The 11,762-nt window shown below is 35.4% G+C and overlaps 1 protein-coding gene across 1 annotated transcript in view; it reads left to right on the top strand.

The window, feature by feature from the left end:
* The window catches only part of TDRD12 (tudor domain containing 12), a 28,727-nt gene extending 17,296 nt beyond the window's left edge, over positions 1–11,431 (top strand). The window contains exons 16-28 of the mRNA XM_010162182.1: positions 313–446; positions 542–762; positions 1,509–1,608; positions 3,604–3,791; positions 4,099–4,309; positions 4,809–4,901; positions 6,281–6,450; positions 7,633–7,754; positions 8,857–8,911; positions 10,445–10,558; positions 10,646–10,799; positions 10,889–10,955; positions 11,346–11,431. Of these exons, the coding sequence (XP_010160484.1) occupies positions 313–446; positions 542–762; positions 1,509–1,608; positions 3,604–3,791; positions 4,099–4,309; positions 4,809–4,901; positions 6,281–6,450; positions 7,633–7,754; positions 8,857–8,911; positions 10,445–10,558; positions 10,646–10,799; positions 10,889–10,955; positions 11,346–11,431 (1,715 nt within the window). The remainder of the gene's footprint in view (positions 1–312; positions 447–541; positions 763–1,508; positions 1,609–3,603; positions 3,792–4,098; positions 4,310–4,808; positions 4,902–6,280; positions 6,451–7,632; positions 7,755–8,856; positions 8,912–10,444; positions 10,559–10,645; positions 10,800–10,888; positions 10,956–11,345) is intronic.
* The last annotated feature ends 331 nt before the right edge of the window (positions 11,432–11,762 follow it).

Here is an 11,762-nt window from a genome sequence, read left to right as displayed (position 1 = left end):
TACTTCAAGCGTTTTCTCTTACACTTGTGAAGTACTTGACTGTGGGTAATTTTATTCTATAATACTGATAGGAGAATTGTGCTCGATTATTAGAGACTAACATGAAATACTGCTTCTCCTGTATACTTACGAAGTGTATTGACTGAAGAAATATAATGCCTCATGTAAGTGTCTTGGGAAAAGACCTTTTTAGGTTTAGGCTGTTTCCTTTTCCCCATCCACTAACCTATTAGCCATTGCTAATGTGATGTAATACTTCACGTGCTTGAATGTTACAGTTTCCTTATGCGTGTGTATAAAACATGTGCTTAGTTTTAACAGATGACTGCATGCAGCCTTTGGGAATTACAGATGCAACTTGCGTGATACACTTCAGTTTTCCTTCTCGAAGACTCTTTGGTCAGCGACTCCACAGCATGTCTGACAACTTCAGTAATGGGATAAAGGTTTGAGTAAATTTTTAACAGGTTAATATTACATTTCATTATTAAGTGGTGGATACATAAAAGCTTTTAAAAATATATATATATTTTTTTTTTAGAATTCTTCTGTAGATCAAGAATATAGAAAAGCAACATCAGTCATTCTGCTAACAGAAAACAGTGCTCGTCATGCACCTGGAATCTTGCAGTATTTGCACCGCGCAGAAGCTGAAATTCCACCAAAGCTGCATGAGTTTACGACCAAGACACTAGAAGCTGAAGAAGATAAAAAATTTTCAAGGCCACTGTGTGCCTATCTTAAAACATTTGGGATTTGCAAGTAAGGAAATACGAAGTTTTCTTGACACCTATACTGATGCAGGAAAGCATTGTATGCACTGAATGATGACTGCTTCTACTTCCTTGGTGTTTTGCTGTTGGATATTGCATTCAAACCTGGTTTTGCTCATGTTTTTTTCTGTTCACTGTTGCATCTGTTTCAGTCTTCTTAGATACTTTTATGAAAGCAAAAATATTGACATTTTTATGGAGGTAAATCATATGTAGTCTGATGTAGTAGCATAATTTGTTATAACTCCTGCCTAGATGTACTTGAGGGAACTTTAAGCCATTGTTTCGATTAGTATTCCAACCATAATTGCACGAGGTTTGTGCTTTACTCTCTCCTCTGTAGTCTCCTGTCCTTCCAGAATGGGTAAGTAGATGACGATTTCTGAGCTGTGTGTAACTGAATCATAAGTAGCGCCTGAAGGAGGAAGCTAAAGTGTTCTCAGATAATGACTTCTAGTGTAGATAACTGTTTCAAGTAACAAGAAAAAATCAATGCTAGTGTTTGTTTTACTCTGAAACAATTTTTCTGATTTTTTGTTTTGTTGTACAAACTTTTCAAACAAGTTTTTTGACTGTTTCTGTCTAATCCCCGGAGTCATCGGTGCTATTTGAGACAAAAATTAAATATTGAGGGCTGATGAAATTTTAGTATTTGAAGCTGTTGTAAGTCACACCAAAATAGTTTACAACTGAAAACTAAGGGCTCTTTTAATAAAACCATTTCTTTAATAATAGGAAAAGAAGAGTGTGTCAAAATCGTCATCGGATTAATTTACAAATTGATGTGCCCCAGAACATACCAGATAAAATTACACGAACTCCTGGATGTGTGACAGTAAGTTATTTACCTTGGATTTGGGTACCAAGGTGACAGGTCTTAAATAGCTACTTAGAATATTACTTATTTTTTCATATTGCATTAATATTACTGTAGTATGTATACTATATCTCTTGGTTATTGTTATTTTTTTAGCTTTTTTCCTCTCTCCCTTGCATAAATAAGTGTGCCAGATTTTCCCTTAATCCTTAGCTTGAATGGAAGTTGCTTTCCATGTGATTCTGAGTTTACATCAGATTTTCTTGTGCATTTGAGGTCCTCCTTCTATGGGAAGAAGGCTTATGTTCTGATTATTCATTCCCTCTATAAATTGAGACCATATACTAAATGTAACAAAGGTTAAAGTTCCTATAATCTTCAATTATCTTTATTGTAGAGGAAAGAAATTAATCTTTTGGAGTGAAGAGAGTTTGAAGTGGAAGATGATGCATGTTTTGTTGGAAATGAGAATTTTTTTCTTAGCAGACATGTTCAGGCAAACTTGCTAAAAAATGAGCATATTCTGGCCCTGTCGTTTCACACTAGTATTTTCATTTGCGGTATCCAGAGAAAATGGATATAACTTCTCCCTTGTCTTCCAGATGGAACAGTTATTTCCTACTAAGATGTCAATGCTTTTTGAAAACCATTTTGCTAAGGAGTGCTATTCTAATTGTACTTTTTTTAATAGTTCCACAGTCTTGAAACCTTCATGGTTATTGGGTTGGCTTTGCTATGGTGATTCTTCACATCCCAGTAACAGTTTGAATCTCCAGGTCCCTTCATCTGGCTTTTTCAGTCCTATCTATACTGGAGCATCTTCAATACATCAGTATTGTACAGTCTCTTGTCTCCTTTTTGGATGACAATTGCTGAGGGCACATGTGTAGACATAACTGACTCCATCTAAAGTTAACCTTTGGTCTAACGAGTGCTTGATGCTTTCCATTTGGATGAGCTGCTTCTGCCTTGTTCCTGTCCTGTCTTTTGCAGAATTCTGGTGCCATCAGGTTGTGCAGTTAGCGGGTGTTATCCATTCCCAAAAGTCCTAGGTTGCAAGAGTAGAAAACAAGGAGAACTGGGTGGTTTCTTTGGTGTCACTCGATTTCTGCCTAATAATTAAGCTTGTGTTGTTAGGTTCAAAGCCTTTGACAAGCTACATGTATCCAGTTCCACTGTGTGAGACTGGGACAGATTTCATGGTAGTCGTATTGGAAACTTGCACTTACCTGTGGTGCACTGAAGGACAGCAGTTGTGGCCTCTTCCATTTCCTTATCTACTTCTGCTGACTGCAGAGCCTGGATGTCTGTCTTAGAAATCAGTTATCACTTTAATATGTATTCATTTTCATTTTTGTTTGGAACCCAGTATAATGTTTCCTTCCTTTTAAAAACTTCAAGTCACATTGTGCTTTTTTAGAATTTTTAAAGTGGAAATTACCATTCTGGTCCTCTTACTACTCTGTCTGGACTCATACACCTAAGTGTATCTCAGTACTTCTGCCTGACGTGGCCCTTTGGACAGAGTACAGCCAATATTTTATGCATTGGTGTTGATAGTAGTGTGTTCATAGTTTTTAATCAAAGTAATTTTAGTGCAAAAAGAGTGAAGGCCTCTTGCTTCCCCAGTCAGTTTGTCTAAAACTCACTGTAAGGTTGGAGAACACTTAGAGTTAAGCTTGAATGGTGTGGAATGCCTTTGTGGTTAGTAGCTTGGCACGTAATAGTATAGTTCACTGGTGTTCATTTAAGTGGAATACCACTGACACCTAACAGTTCTTGCTCTATAAATTTCTGTCTGCTGTTGACTGGACTATGGACAGTTAGTATTAATTCATAATCTTATGAATGATAGAATAACTCATAATCTTTTGAAATGTGGGTATGAAGAAGCATCTCTGTCACCTCTTTGGGCTGGAAAGAGGTAGGTGATCTTGAATATGGAAACTTACATGTCATTAATTTAAGAAATCATCCAGTCTTCCTTATTTGTGATGTATGTTATGCTTTCAGATACTGCCTCTCCACATTGTACATGCAACAAACTACTTTGGTCGAATAGTAGATAAAGAGAAGGACCAATATACAATTCTTGCTGAAGAAATTAATGAGTATTTTAAAAAACCTAGTAATAAAATTGCTGCTAAAAACGTGGAGAAGCTAGCATTTTATGGATTATGTGAGAAAACACTTTTTCACAGGTATAAATGTTGGTTTTTAAACTATTCATGTGTAATTTTTTTTATACAAAGCAGTTTAAAACTTTCACTGTTTCAACCAACTCCCAAAACCAGAAAAGAATCACTGCTATTGAAATCATTCTTTAAAAAGCTATCACATACTCTTTAAGTTACCAAATGGAAAACAGAAATGACTGCCCACACACGCACACACAGTTAGATATTTTGTTATGAAAATACCATTTTTTTAAACAAGAGTAGATTAGAAAACTTTTTACAACTGATTATATGAATAATAATTCTTTGTTTCCTCTCCTACTGTATGAAGGGTTCAGGTGCTAGAGATTTCAGCAAAAGAGGAGGAAAATGTATTCTTTAATGTCAAAGTTAAATATGTAGATGAAGGCAGAACAAGTCAAGTTCAGAGCTATCAGCTGCTTCACTTACCTGCAATGTTTCAGTGTCTGCCACCTCAAGCTGTGGAATTTATAATTTGTAGAGTGAAACCCATTGATAATGAAACTGAATGGAATCCAGAGGTAATACCAGGTTTTTCATGGTATTTCCTTTAAGTTCTTTAATTTGTCTCTGTGTCTTTCTTTCTACAAGAAAACAGTTATGAACTGCAAATTTAGTTATCAGATTTCATTGTTTTTTAGTATTACCAATAAATACCTACTCTTGGGCCAGATTCTAAGAAGTCAGTTTTCTTGTATGTTTTCCTACAAAATACTAAAGTGAAACTTGTGGTATTTTCTTCTCTGATTTAAATGACTTCTTCCAGAACAAGTTATTGCTGTGAAGAGTAACAAGGGAATGATAGCCTCTGGAATTTGACCTGTGTTTGAGTATTCTTCTTCCTTAAAGGCTAATACTATTTTAATCTAATTGAAGGGTTTCACTAGTTTACTCAAAACTATTTTTATTTATTGAATAATCTTTTAATTCTTAAGCTCAGAAGATTGTTTCATTATAATTAAAATAACTGTAAAGTTATGTTGGTACACATCTCAAGTGCAATGAATATTTTTTTCCTAGGTAACGTCTTATATTCATCACAAAATTAAAGGAAAACTACATGAAGCAAAAATAGTACATACCTTGGGAAATACAGTTTGGGTTGACCCAATGGTAGGTATTGAATTGTAACATTACCAAATATTTGTATATAAACGCCTTTAGAACAAGAGCACCCATTCTCTTCTTTCCTTCTGTCCCTATTTTAATTTTATTCTACATGGTATTCACATAATACTGTCAGTTAAGTTACTATGATGGTGTCTGAGCACTGAAACAGGTTGCTCAGAGGTTGTAGAGCCTCTGTCCTTAGAGATACTCGGAAGCTATTGGAGGATGGTTCTGGGTGGCTGACTCTAGGTGACACTGCTTCAGCAAGGAGTTTGGACGAGATGACTTCCCTTCCAGCCCCAACCATTCTGTGATAAATATGTATGCTCGTATATAGACAGAATACAGGACTGCGTAAAACTTGAACTTTAAATCTGGACACTGACTATGCACAGAGCACCAAATTAATTATAAATGTCATGCAGACTATTCCACAAAGTTAGAACAAAAGTATATTTTGTAAGTACTAGATTTTAGGGTTTTGTCTTGTACAATCAGTTCTGTAGTTTGTCACACATTGCTATGAAAGAATGAAACTTTCATCCTCCAGGGTCATATGCTGATATCTAAGACCTCTTACACTAGACTTACTCAGTTTGTGTTTCTAAGTCTTTGCCGTGTTTTATAGTTATTATATAACTTCATTTTAGGAGCAAGAAGTTGTGTGAAGAATTGTTATCAAAGGTAGTTCAAAAGTTGAGGGGGTTTTTTTTTACTTATTTTTTGTGGTCTGGATGAGTTCATCAGAAGGGCCTCCTTATATCTCAGGGTTATGATGTGCCTCTTGTGGCTGCTTGGTCCTGCCAAAGAGTACAGTAAGTTATTCCTGTGCTATGGAGTATATCGTGCTATGTTTATTTTTCAGCTGACTGGTCAGATGGAAAAGTGGAAAGAGAAAATGATCTAGAAGTAATTCTCTTTAGTAGCTTCCTTTCCTTTATGTTGTATCTTGGTCTTTCTCCAATTTCTATGCTTTTGGTTTTGTTTAGGGTTTTTCTTACCGTGCCCCTCCATCAGTTCTATTGTTATTTGGGTCTAGAAGTTATTTTAACTATCTGGTGTGTATTTTGGCTGTAGTGTGTATAGTCAGGGCTAGGATTGTGTAGTTCATTACTATCTTGATTCTGTTAGATGGAACTACCTATTAGGTATTTGAGCTGTTATCATGATGAAAAAGATGAAGATACTTTGAAAAAAATCAAAGATGGGTAGGTTCCTGTTTGAAAATCAGAGAAAACAAATTGCTTACAGGTATAAATAAATGGAGGTGTGTTTAAAGTTTTACTCAAAGAACAGCTTAAGAGAGCGGGAGAGAGAGAGAGAGATGGAGACTGACCAATTTATGAACTGTGATTTCCATTTAGTATGTTTTGTAATTCAAGGTCCGGATTACCAGGCTTCCAGATTTGAAGATGTCTATCAATGAATACAGTGTTCGATCTGAGATTTTGGCTACGGGTCTGGGAACTGACAATCCAGAACATATAACAGAACTTCAGAAGTTGTGTGGACACATGAAAGTATTAGATCATGCAAAGAACTTGGAGCCTTTGTAAGTCTTTACAAATTTTTTTGTTATTTAACTAGGTATTTTCATGGTTAGTGTTACTGAATATGGTTTTCACTTAAACAGAGAGACAATAGTGTTTGTGATATCTATGTTTTCCTTTAATTGTTCTTTAGCTACATAACCATCATGGAAAGAAAAATATTGATTCCAGAAAGTGTCGAACTGGTATGTGATGCAGATAGACAAATCAATCATAACAGAATTTGAATCCAGATTCCATATTTTTATCTTTTATGATTATTAGTGGCTTTCCTGAATGCTTACCAGTCAGTGCATAGTACCAGTCAGTACAGTAGAGCATATTGTTGATGTTTGTACAACTGCAGAGTTCAAGCTGGGAAACTTTAGTTTACTTTAAAAGGATTAGGACCCTACACTTAATGAGTAGGGCTCCATGGTAATTTTTGCAGTAATGGTGCTGTACTTTCCCCCCACTCCCCCCATCACCATTAGGTGGTGGGTTACTAGACTGGATTCAGTCCTTTGGTGCCATTAGGTGTCTGGAGGTAATGGAAGAAAGTATTTTTCATTTAGATAGATGACTCAGTGTTTCAGAAGTTATACAGTGCTGTGTTATTCTCAGTAATGGTTTGACAGAGACTTCCTAGGCTGTTGCAGAACAGAAGGTCATGATGCCTATCTCTAAGCTGTCAAGTAGGTTGACTCTTAAAATGTTTCCTCAATCTTGAGTCCAGCTAGTGAAGCCTCTAGCTGTACAGCTGGAAAGCCAGAGGTCTCTTACTAATAAATTAAGAACTCGGAGTATTTGGAAACTTTTACTTTTTCCACATCAGATTGAAATATGACCAAAAACCCCTAAACCTACTACAGTTCTTTGTGAAGGGTAATAATTTTCCTATCACACACAGTTAAAGTCAATAGATTTATTTTTTTTAATGATCCAATGGAAATGCTGTTGCTATCAGAATTCTAAATGTTCTCCTAACTTGGATTTCTGTATAAATGCTTCTTACTGAGTTACTGAAGTTCAGCAACCCTGTGGTGAGCTTTACAGTTTGCTGGAAGTGCATTTTATTATAATTCTTTGTATATATTAAAATTAAAAACTTAACTTCAAAAGGATTTACAGCTATGATTAGGACTCCTTTAAATATCAAACATATTTAAACCCTTTCTTTTAAAAATGTCTTTTTCTGTGTTCAGAAGCATAAAGGAGGATGCAGTTGGTCCAGAGAATGTGTCTAATCCACAGAATATATCAACACAAGAAGATTCTACTGAAAACTCTAATTCTTCTGAAATTATTCTTGGAAATGGTCCATGTGGTAAATATTTTCATAATTTCCCAAAATTTTAAAACTTGAATTAAAGTTTGGTGCTTAAATGTGAACCAGAAAGTAATTTTATCAAATGCAGACTTCTCTTGAGTATACTAAATAGCTCCATATAGCTAATGTTTACAATAAGCCACAAATACCTTCTAGTTAGCAGCCTGGAGATGCTGTGAGAGTAAGCCATATTAATATATCTGTATTACTATTTGGGAAATATTCTGTCCTTGAGAGACTCAGAATTGTTTGGCTTTGAATGGAGTGTGTGAGCAGAAAATCTTTCATGTAGAGAGGATATGAGCATTTTGCTGTCAAACACCATAGTGTTTAAGGAAGTTGAAATCTGTTGAAATGGGAGGTGAATAACAGCATTGTCCTCTTAGAGGTTTGGTTGTTTTGGGGATTTTTTCCCCCAAGATCCAAGGTGGTAGAAAATGGCTTGTTTTGGTTTGTTTTTTTTTAAATCTGATGCTTAAATTCACACTGCTGTATTCAGTCAGCAGAGACTTAAAAGCACATGGCTCTTTCAGTCCTAGAAGGGAAGTGGGATAGAGGATGATCTGTCAGCACTCAGCACTTGAGTTTGGAGCAATGAAAGCTGAGGAATTAAAAAATAGCAGCAGACAAAGTTAAAATAAGATCCCAGAGTGCTTATCATGGAAAGCTTTTTTTCCTGGTACAGTAGAGTGACTGTAATGCCATGTTTCAAGCTGTGCTGGTAACATCAATATCAGTTGTTTAATCCCGGAAACTCTTAGTCCATATCTAAAATGATGTGTTTCAGGTTTCAAATAATGTCTTGAAACTTGGAAAAACCTTTACCTGACCTGGGAAACTGCCTTTTTTCATGGGTTATTTTTAAATTTTCTTATACCAATTATAATCCCTTTTCTAATTAAAATCTTCAGTTGAATTCTTATCTTTATTAAATCTTTCCAAGTAGGAAGTACCCAATATAACTACCAAATACAGTCTTGCAGTAGTAATTTGATTGCTAGCAGGTTATTTTTTTTTATGGTACTAGGGTATTCTGGAAGTATCTGGTTTCTATATTATCAATAAATATAAAATATCTTTCTGGATTTCTTATTTTTAGATGGTGTAGCTCAAACTAAGGAAGTGGAAGACTCTACCCTGCATCAGCGAAAATGGTACAAAAATTCAATTACTTGTTCCCATGCTGCTTGCTTTTTTTTTTTAATGAGAACTGCCAGACAGGACAGTCATCCTTACTGAGATTTTGTGGTTTGTGAGTAAATAGGTATAATACAGGTTAGAAGTATTCTGTTAGGTCACTGGTGAGCTGGAGAGATTACTGTTGCTGTTAGATATATACATATATACACACATCTTGTGGCTCTCAAGTAATTTAAATTGTGCTTTTGCATACTCCTGGAAGCTAATGTTATCTGTTGAATCTATGTAGTCTTTTATTAGATGCCATGGTACTAGGAAGTGAATGAGAATAGTCCATGATTATAAGATACCAGCTCTGACCCACACTTGTATGAATTATGTTTTAAGCAGACTGTCCTATTTGAGGTCTAATTTGTAACTCCTGCCTTTCTGTGTCTGCATATTGGCATTTAATGAGAGGAATCTGTTTTGTATCTCTTCCCTTAATGTGATTCTGTTATTTTTGTTTGTTTTTGATTGCTTGAAACAAACAAAATTGTCATATCCTTTGTGGATAAGATAATTCTGATAATTAAGATATGAGAAGCATGGAGTAGAAATGAATGCTAGGTTTGTTTGTGATTGTGAGTATGCTGAGGGACATCTTGGGTGTGGCGAAAGTCAGCAAATAGTGCATCCTGAGAAGTATTCTTAAATTTCTTACACGCTTTGGGACTAAGCAGTGCTTTCCTTGGGTGGCTTATTCTTTTTCTTCTACATGTTAACAGTAGTTACGAGTGACTAACGTTTTCTTGTGCAAGTACCAGAAGTATTTTGTATTTTAGCCTATTGGAAAAGTTCTTGGTAGGGTGATGGAATCCACGTGTATCTCCTTCTGCACCATGGCTAGCACAGTTTATCTTCCCCGTTATGTAATACATGTTGAGATGTGACTTAGCAGTTAAATCAATGAGGGTTTGGATGTGACTGAGGGTATGATAAGGGAAGTAACCTGGATGAATGGATATTGCAGTCTGCTAATAGGATTTTCTTTCATTGGTTAAAACACTTTAGCCCTTGGGGGAAGCTAGTGGCATAACAGCTGTAGAATAAGGGATTGAAAACCTTGATGAGGAATATGTATTTGTGTCTATAGCCAGTTGAAAAATTTACTTTAGCTCTCAGAGGTTGGTCTTGCTGTTACCTTTTCCTTTGTCATTTCAAGATTAGACTATGGTAGCATCCTTAATGAGGCAGTAAGTTTGATTCCTTTTGATATCAAAGTTAATGGAGTGTATCTCACAACTTCAGCTAGCGGATGTTCTCCTCAAAAGACTGAAGTCACAGTGCTTTTTTAGCAAGCTTGGCTGATGTTCTATCACATGCTTTCCTGACACTGCTATTCAGTGTCAGATTACTGTTGAATACACCTGCAGATGCTGAAACTCAGCTAGTTGTTTGTCACCTAATGGGGAAATTCCAGCTTGAAAAAAAATGTGAGAAAGCTTGTCTAAAACTCAGTTGTTTTCTATTTTTGAAAAAATCCAATTAAACTTTCTTTATTTTAGCTTTTATCCAGAAGTAAAATGGTTTCAAAATGAAGAGACTATTACAATGAAGGTAAAAATACCAAGCGTAGCTGACTGTAAATGCGAGTTCTCTAAAGAAAAAGTGGTTTTCAGGTAGGTTTAAGAAATTTAAATATAATAAACACAACGTTTGACTGTCAGCTTGCATTTATTTTTTTCTTTAACTTTTTAATAATGTAGTGCTTGTTCAGGAGACAAACTTTATTTGGCCGACCTGGAGCTGAATCAATATATACTTGCAGAAAAGTCTACGTATGTGATTAAGGATAAAGAGGCTGTTATTGTTCTTGCAAAAGAGGAAAAAGGAGCATGGTGCAAATTACTGAAAAACAAGGTGAAGTGGAAATTAATTTGAGAATTATTGAATGTTCTGAACATAGTGTGCATCAGTGCAGCTGTTTCAAACAATGTTTTTGTCAACAGAATCATCATGTGTCTTTTGATTTTGAACACTTGGAAGATTTTGAAGATAAAAGTCCTTTTCCAGTTGGTAAGGAATGAACAAGTTGGTGTTTATAATGCGTAAAATTATTAGCATCCTTGTTTTTGCATAGGCTTTATCTGAAATACTAATTTGTTTCAGATATGTGACACTTAGCTGGCTTGTTCAAATTGTCTGAAAACAGATGAGAGGACCTCTAATAGCAACCTATAGGCAGCAGGGTAATTTTCTATCAGAATAGCACAAACAAAAAGCAGTTTGAAGTTTCCGTGTTTTTTCAACAGTGTGGTTTTTTTTTTTCCAGCAGTTTCAGTGTTTTGATCTAGTTTGTAGTCTAAATTGTGAGATTTTGTTGGTTTGTTTTTAATACAACTACATACTTGTTCTAAAGCTCTTGTTTTTTCTTGCTTTGTAAAGTGTTAACACTTTGTATTCTAGGTACTAAAAAATTGCATTGCCTTGCTGCAGTAACTGAAGAATTGGTTGACTCCTCAGAAGACAGTGGAACAGAAAGTGATGAGTAATTTGGAGACAGATCTTTTTACTCTGTTAAGAATTATACTTCAGAGTAATGTCTCTTGCATTAGTATTTCCGCTACAGTTGATAAAACTAAACACACAGGTTGCGGACTGTCCTTAATTTTAGGAGGAAAATAGTGAACAAAGTCCTTACCTTTGGGTGCTGAGAATCTGGAGGAATACTCCACAGAAGAACTTTATGTATGTTTTCCATACATAAAGTTTTTAAAATTGTTGGCTTTAATGATGGTTTGCACATATGTACGTGGACTATCTAAACAGTAGAATCTAAAGATTAAACTTGGGTTGTGAAGCAGCTGAATTTATTAGTAATTA

Source organism: Antrostomus carolinensis, unplaced genomic scaffold, assembly GCF_000700745.2.
Source record: "Antrostomus carolinensis isolate BGI_N321 unplaced genomic scaffold, ASM70074v2 scaffold10472, whole genome shotgun sequence".
In the NCBI taxonomy this organism is placed as follows: domain Eukaryota; kingdom Metazoa; phylum Chordata; class Aves; order Caprimulgiformes; family Caprimulgidae; genus Antrostomus; species Antrostomus carolinensis.
The sequence above is the reverse complement of the archived record's forward strand: the minus strand, read 5'-3'. Positions and strand labels throughout refer to the sequence as shown.